General features: G+C 41.4%; 1 protein-coding gene across 2 annotated transcripts in view; it reads right to left on the minus strand.

Annotated features, from left to right (window-relative positions):
* LOC139366510 (progesterone receptor-like) overlaps nucleotides 1–8,157 on the minus strand; it is a 35,778-nt gene extending 27,621 nt beyond the window's left edge. The window contains exon 1 of one of the 2 annotated variants that reach the window (XM_071104071.1): nucleotides 7,005–8,157. In XM_071104071.1, the coding sequence (XP_070960172.1) occupies nucleotides 7,005–7,846 (842 nt within the window). In that variant the 5' untranslated portion in view covers nucleotides 7,847–8,157. The remainder of the gene's footprint in view (nucleotides 1–7,004) is intronic. The other variant, XM_071104070.1, reaches the window with a different exon arrangement.
* Nucleotides 8,158–8,729: the final 572 nt, after the last annotated feature.

Consider the following 8,729-nt stretch of genomic DNA (forward strand, 5'->3'; position numbering starts at 1 on the left):
TTGGTACCCTTGCTCAGATCTGTGCTTGGACACAATCATGTCTCGGACCTCTACGGACAATTCCTTCGGCCTCATGGCTTGGTTTTTGCTCTGACATGCTATGTCAACTGTGGGAGCTTATTTAGACAGGTGTGTGCCTTTCCTATCATGTCCAATCAATTGAACCTGAGCTCAAATTCGAGTCTCATAGCAAAGGGTCTGAATACTTATGTAATAAGGTGTAATACGGTATTTTTTGTAATATTTTGTAATAAATTTGCTAAAATTGATTAAAAAAAACAGTCATTGCTTTTTCATTATGGGGTATGGTGTGTACATTGATGAGGAAAAATGTTGTTCAATCAATTTTAGAATAAGGCTGTAACAAAATGTGGAAAAGGTGATGTGGTCTGAATCATTTCCGAATGCACTGTATAAATTAAATGGTCCTTGAATGTGAATTAATTCAACTTGATTAATATCCACTACTAGACATTTGACTGACCCATTACCCCACAGCCTTGGCATTAAGTGTGATATTATTATTAACAGGGGCGCAACTTACACTGGGGACAGGGGAATGTCCCCCATCCCCCCCACCTCACCCCCACATTCAGAAATAGCATTTTCGTGTTTTATAATGGAAATGTGATACTAAACGGGGCAACAGTGTGCTTTAGGACCAGTTGAACGCCACCGAGCGGTCGGGTAGGCTGTTTGGAGTGCTTATCTGACTGAAGAAAATACAAATACAGGACCATTCAAAAGTTTGGGGTCACTTAGAAATGTCTTTGAAAGAAAATCACATTTTTTTGTCCATTGATAACATAAAATTGATCAGAAATACAGTGTAGACATTGTTAATGTTGTAAATGACTATTGTAGCTGGAAATGGCTGATTTTTAATGGAATATCTACATAGGCGTACAGAGGCCCATTATCAGCAACCATCACTCTTGTGTTCCAATGGCACGGTGTGTTAGCTAATCCAAGTTTAGCATTTTAAAAGGCTAATTGATCATTAGAAAACCCTTTTGCAATTATGTTAGCACAGCTGAAAACTGTTGTCCTGATTAAAGAAGCAATAAAACTGTCCATCTTTAAACTAGTTCTGGAGCATCAGCATTTGTTGGTTCGATTACAGGCTCAAAATTGCCAGAAACAAAGACTTTCCTTCTGAAACTTGTCAGTCTATTCTTGTTCTGAGAAATGAAGGCTATTCCATGCAAGATATTGCCAAGAAACTGCAGATCGCATACATCTCTGTGTACTACTCCCTTCACAGAACAGCGCAAACTGGCTCTAACCACAATAGAAAGAGGAGTGGGAGGCCCCGGTGCACAACTGAACAAGAGGACAAGTACATTAGAGTTGCTGGTCTTCTAGGCAGAGTTGCAAAGAAAAAGCCATATCTCAGACTGGCCAATAAAAATGTAATATTAAGATGCCAATAAAAATGTAATATTAAGATGGGCAAAAGAACACAGACAATGGACAGAGGAACTCTGCCTAGAAGGCCAGCATCTCGGAGTCGCCTCTTCACTGTTGACGTTCAGACTGGTGTTTTGCAGGTACTAGTAAATTAAGCTTCCAGTTGAGGACTTGTGCGGTGTCTGTTTCTCAAACTAGACACTCTAATATAATACACTTATTGTCAAAAGGCGTCGTAAGAAGTGGACCAAGGTGCAGCGTGGTGAGCGTACATATTCCTTTTATTAGATAAATGTCGCCAACAAAAACAATAAACAAGACAAAACGACTGTGAAGCTTAACAGGGCTATGTATGATGCCTCTAACAAAGTTAACTACCCACCCTGAAAGGAGGGGAAAAGGGCTATCTAAGTATGATTCCCAATCAGAGACAACGATAGACAGCTGTCCCTGATTGAGAACCATACCCAGCCAGAACATAGAAATAAAGAAACATAGAAAACAAAACATAGAATGCCCACCCCACATCACACCCTGACCTGACCAAATAGAGACATAAAACGGCTCTCTTAAGTCCTAATCCTTTCCTATGACGGTCCTCATGAGATCCAGTTTCATCATAGTGCTTGATGGTTTTCGCGACTGCACTTGAAGAAACTTTCAAAGTTCTTGAAATGTTCCGTATTGACTGACCTTTATGTCTTAAAGCAATGATGGATTGTCGTTTCTCTTTGCTTATTTGAGCTGTCCTTGCCATAATATGGACTTGGTCTTTTACCAAATAGGGCTATCTTCTGTATACCACCTAGGGTTGCAAACTTTCCGGTAAATTTCTGGAAATTTTCCATGGGAAGTTAAGCCCTGGAATTTTGGGAATTTTGCTTAATTTCATCAAAAAATGTTAGCTTATAACAGTGAACCTTTTTTGTGGGATACACATAAGGCAATTCTAGGTCTTGCGGCATATTTTGGTTAACTATCCCCAATTCTCCCAATTCAATGGAATTGCAAACATCTGCATGCACAGTGCACTCTTCCATCACATGTACAGCTGATTCTCAAGATCTTGCACACTAATGTGATGCTTTTTGAGCCTACACTGCTACACTGTCTGAGCCAAGGACTACATGCTTTCCGGTATATTTTGATTACAATACTGGGTGGGGTGAATATATTTTATATGACATACATGATTTTTTGTTAACTAGCAAATAGTAGCCTACAGCAAAGTGTGTTTAAATAATTTCTAACTTGTTAACAATTTATAATCTTTACAAGAAACTGCCACGGGCACTATCTAATATGTGGAGACATTTCACTGCAGCTAAAGTAGAAGGAAAAGCAGTGTACATTTGCAAATACTGTGCCAAATCATATGTAAAGAACGCAACAAAGATCCAGAATCATCTGGCCAAGTGCATAAAGTTCCCTCAGCGCTCACAGCAAGCAACCTTTGACAAAAGTCCCTCTACTTCTATTCGAGGTGAAAATTATGAATCAGATACCTTATCGATAGCAACAGCTCATGTACCTCCTGGAATCAGAAGTTTTTTTTGACTCAATGGAGGAACGTATTCAGAGAAATGCTGATGAATATCTTGCTCGAGCTGTGTATGCAAATGGTTCACCTCTGATGCTCACAGACAATGTGTATTGGAAGAGATTTTTGAATGTTCTTCGCCCAGCATACACCCCTCCAACCAGACATGCTTTATCTACTCATTTGCTGGATGCAGAGTTCAGAGTTCAAGTGAAGGCCAAGAAAATCATAGAGAAAGCAGACTGTATTGCAATCATCTCTGATGTGTGGTCGAATGTTTGTGGGCAAGGAATAATTAACTACATAATCTCCACCCCTCAACCAGTATTCTACAAGAGCACAAGCACAAGCGACAACAGACACACCGGTCTCTACTTGCAGATGAGCTGAAGGCTGTTATCATGACCTTGGTCCACAGATGGTATCTGCACTGGTGACAGACAATGCTGTGAACATGAAGGCTGCTTGGTCTAAAGTGGAGGAGTCCAACCCTCACACCCATTGGCTATGCTGCTCATGCATTGAATCTGCTCCTCAAGGACATCGTGGCACTGAAAACAATGGATACACTCTGCAAGAGAGCCAATGAAATGGTCATGTATGTGAACGGTCATCAAGTTACAGCAGCAATCTACCTCACCAAGCAAAGTGAGAAGAATAAGAGCACCACATTGAAGCTGCCCAGCAACACACGTTGGGAGTCTCCTGGAGGGGAAGGAGTCTCCAAGAAATGGCCATGTCAAAGTCTGCCGATATGGACAGCCGCATCAAGAGGATCCTCCTGGATAATGTATATTGGGAGAGAGTGGTAAGCAGCCTGAAACCTATATCCGTAGCCATTGCATGGATTGAGGGAGACAATGCCATCCTGTCTGATGTTCAGACTCTGCTTGCAGATGTAAGAGAAGAAATCTGTACTGCCCTGCCCACTTCACTGTTGCTCCAAGCAGAGGAAACTGCAGTTCTGAAATACATCAAAAAGCGTGAAGACTTCTGCCTGAAGCCCATACACGCCGCAGCGTACATGTTGGACTCCAAGTATGCTAGCAGGAGCAGCCTGTCTGGTGCAGAGATCCACAAGGCCTATGGTGTCATCAATACCATGCCTGGATGAGGCCAAGGTTCTTGGCAGTCTGGCGAAGTACACTTCCAAGCAAGGGCTTTGGGATGGAGATGCAATATGGCAGTCGTGCCAACATATCTCATCAGCCACCTGGTGGAAGGGACTTTGTGGATTTGAGGCTCTTTCCCCTGTTGCTTCCATCATCCTCCAAATCCCACCAACATCAGCCGTCTCAGAGCGCAACTGGTCCTTGTTTGGGAACACACACACACACCAAAGCACGCAACAGGCTGACCAATACAAGGGTTGAAAAATTGGTGGCCATCCGGGCAAATTTGAGGCTTTTTGAGCCTGACCACGAGCCATCCTCAACAAAGTTGGAAAGTGACAGTGAAGATGAGGCCTCAGAGTCTGATGTTCAAGAGGTGGACATTGAGGAGGTCCAGAGCGAAGACATGGAAGCCTGAGAGGAAGACAACCAAAGCTTTAGTTTCTAGACTATAATTTTACAGATGCATGTTGAAAACATTTTTGGAAGATGCGATGGATCATTGGGGATCATTGAATATTCCCATTCTTTTGTTGAAAATCATCCCATGTGAAGAGTCAACTCATTTAATAAAAGTTCAATTCGTAACAAAATTGTTTTTTCTTTCTATTGGAAAGATTTAATCATTTTCAATTATGTCTATTTATGATGAGGTTAAAGGTTTATGTTTCTTTCACCATATGATATGGTAAATATATCCAATGCAAAAAACATCTACATTTAAATGGTATTAATATTAATTTGCATTTCCGTTAATTCCCCTATATTCTGGTTAATTCCCACGGAAAGTTTCCACCTCAGAATATTCCCCAAAATGTGCAACCCTAATACCACCCCTACCTTGTCACAACACAACGGATTGCCTCAAACGCATTTAAGAGTAAAGAAATCCACAAATTAACTTTAACAAGGCACACCTGTCAATTGAAATGCATTTCAGGTGACTACCTCATGAAGCTGGTTGAGAGAATGCCAAGAGTGTGCAAAGCTGTCATCAAGGCAAAGGGTGGCTACTTTGAAGAATCTCAAATATATTTTGTTTTGTATAACACTTTTTTGGTTACTACATGATTCCATATGTGTTATTTCATAGTTTTGATTTGTTGTGTGGAATTGTTATATTACTTGTTAGATATTGCTGCACAGTCACAACTAGAAGCACAAGCATTTCGCTACACTCACAATAACATCTGCTAAAAATGTGTAATTCAATTTGATTCTAAACTTTTGACTGGTACTGTATATTATGTCCCAAAGCTGTGCCCCTGATTATTAAAGCTGCAATATGTCACTTTTGGGGCAGCCTGACCAAATTCACATAGAAATGTGAGTAATAGATCTGTCGTTCTCATTGAAAGCATGTCTAAGAAGCAGTATATCTGTTCTATATGCGCTGTTTCTATACTTCCCATGCTTAAGTATGTTTTTTTGCGTCTTTTACTTTCGGCTTGTACACCAGCTTCAAATATCAGAAAATACAATATGTTTGCTTATGGAAAATATATTTCACAGATCTTTAAATGGAACAATCATTGTCTACATTATACTTGCTTGTTTTGGTCCCATTAACTGAAATTAGGCAAACTATTAGAATTTCAGCAACCAGGAAATGGCTTAGTGATTTCTGCATAGTGCATCTTTAAGTGGTGAGTGTTGCCAAATGTCCTAATGGGCCGGCGGATTGAGACTAAATACATTACACCTGGTTAGTTGAAGGCCAGCGGATAGTTGACTGGAAGCCTATTACTCTAATACTCCTTAAATAAACACTGGTTAGGAAGTAAACAGTTGTGTCAGGGGCAGACCCACTGGTGGGTAGTAGTCAGTAGACGGCCATGCTGGAAAAGACAGCTGCAGTCTGTCCTCTCCAGCAAGGGGATATTGTAGTGAGTCTCTGAGGCAGCTGGTGAAGGGAATTAGGTCACATGTTAAAATGGATATTCACTAACATGCTTACCACACCAATCCCATCGCGTGCACGAGCGTTGCAAAATATATTTACGCACACGTTATTCAATCATTGCACCCACACTGCTCGCGCTCGTCAACGAGCGTCTGCATAGCCAGGCGCTAAAATAGAACTTGGTTCTATTTGTGACGCTTGACGTGCTTTAAGTCCCACCTCTCCCATCTCCTCATTGGTTTTTAGGAGCATATACCCATGTGTCATCTCCTAAATTGGTTTTTAGGAACATATACCCACGTGGGTGATTGAAAGACGAACTGAGGTCCACACTCTCGTCCAGTTGGTGGTGGTAATGCACCTTAAAGTTGGTTGCCAACTGCCATATAAAGTCCAAAGAAGAAGAAGAAGTCTGAAGTAGGATAGATTACTAGAAACTAACTGGGTTTACCCTTTTATTGTTGGATTAGTTGTCGGAGTGGAGGACCTTGTGCATTCCAGATAAAATAACAACCCAATGTTTATATCCCAGGACAAATTAGCTAGCAACAGCAAGCTAGCTAGCTATTGCCATAAATGTTGAATTATTTTCCAAATGAATATAGTTGGTTCAGAGTTTGTTTTGATATTTCAATGTGTGTGTCCTGATCGTGCCTGGTGTGTGGTGGACAAAATCAACATGTGCGTGATAGGGCATGTGGACACACGTGTGCTTGTGGTCTGGTCAGAATGTTTTTGTTTTTTTTACCCTTATTTTACCAGGTAAGCTGTAAGGCTGCATCTCAAATGGGAGGACACATAGTGAATATGGTGCCATCCAGAAGCATCACAACACTTAACTCTACATAATACTGTCATAACAAATTAACAGATGGCATTACAACTATTATTGAATTTGACAGATTATAACAACTGTTGTTTTGTTATGATGACACAAACATAGTTAGAGAAGCTACATTGATGTTCCTCTGGCCCGCTTGGTAATTATGGGAAACAAACAAACAATTTAAATAAAATGTCTTATAAAGAGTATATCTACCTCAAACTGGGGTCAGCACCCATCCATCCAGAACTATCCTTCTTGATGGCGGAATGATACACTTGGAGACCCCTTTCACCCATCATCACACTTTGGTAACTTTGCGCCTGGACATGAAACTCCTGTGGCATCCCAGAGTCATAGTCCGTATAGTTAACCCCAGAGAACGAGGTACAGGGAAAGGGTTTACGTGCTCCACGAGACATGCAATTTCCGTTGTCACAATATTTACAGAACCAAGATCCATCCGCCACGGGACAGGGTCCCTCATGCCCTGGTTCGATTTTGATGTTACGGCTGCTTTGGGTTTGGTAATTGACTGCCGATGTGTCCGGAAAGTCCCTACCAAACACCAGGGCTGGGGGGTCTTTACGTAATGGAGAACTTAAAGGTAACAGTTCGTCAAACTGAGAGGGCACTGCGTTACCGTTATCCAGATTCACGAACATGTCCGAGTTTTTACGGAGACCTTGGGCCATCTCCAAATCGTGCGTAGGCCTTGTCACGTTCCATTCGCAGTCCCTTTCGCGCTCCAGAGTTTGTAAAAAACCCGAGTCATTTTGTCCACAAATGTCTTGATTTACTTCGAATGATGGCCCATTTGATATAATTATCGTTTTCCTCGACATCTGGGTGGTTAATGAGGTCAAACTGGCGCCAGCTCCAAAATCCTCCGAGATGGAAAAACGGTTTCCGTAATTTGGGCCGCTGTCTGCAGCGAACGGAATGTCGCCCCGTCCATTATCCACTATCTCGTTAAACTGCGAACTCAAACCTAAAAACACAGGCACCGCGTCACTTAATTCATTGGCTGTATGTGATTTATTTGTGTCACTCTGCATTGTTGTTTTGATTCCGTCACAGACGCGCACGGTTCTAAACAAATACGTGATCTCTAGGTCTCAGTTGTGCACAGTAGAACCTAAAACTCGAGGAGCTACAAAAAAAAAATCTCCCGTAATGTGAGAGTAGAAGCAACTACGTCAAATCCAAACGCAACCGTGTCACCGGAGACTCCTGCTATGTCGTTATGTCTGGCCACCACCTATAACCACATCGAACTACGGGATCTACATTAACAACAAGTCACTTCGACGCCTCCGCGCTTTGCTCATTCGGGTGTGACCTCCGCAGCTCAATGAAGGGAATGGCTGGCGCGTGTCCAAGTTGAGACTTGTGTGGGGTAAAGTGCATTCTATACCGTATTATTATTGTCTGTTTATAACACATTGTTCTAAATGTATATGGTTCTAAATCCATGTCGATCTAAATATGTCTGTTACTTATTTGACTGTTGCTATTCTCACTGTAAATTATATTTGAAATGTAGTTTTAATAAAGTTGAAGAGACAAGAGTGCCTCTGTTGCTGGTTCCTCTTATCTCCCAGTCAAAACACAGTGTGTGCTCTCCTCCTCCTTCAGTGTAATAACACAACAACAGTGACTTGTTAGTGTTTTTCTGACCCACAGACTCTCCGGTAATGTATTTAAAAAAGTGATTGAAAGCTATGTCCACCGTGTTACAGTACCTTAAGATGAATGCACTAATTGTAAGTCTATCTGGATAAGAGCTTCTGCTAATTGACTCAAATGTAATGTAACTGAGCGGCTCAATAGCCTACTTCCCAAAGAACATAACTGTATTTTCCTAAGGGAGGGATTTTGTCTTCCAGAATAGTGGACCTCAGATTTTATAACACTGTATACAAAAAATAAAGATGTTGA

Source organism: Oncorhynchus clarkii, chromosome 14, assembly GCF_045791955.1.
Source record: "Oncorhynchus clarkii lewisi isolate Uvic-CL-2024 chromosome 14, UVic_Ocla_1.0, whole genome shotgun sequence".
Lineage (NCBI taxonomy): Eukaryota > Metazoa > Chordata > Actinopteri > Salmoniformes > Salmonidae > Oncorhynchus > Oncorhynchus clarkii.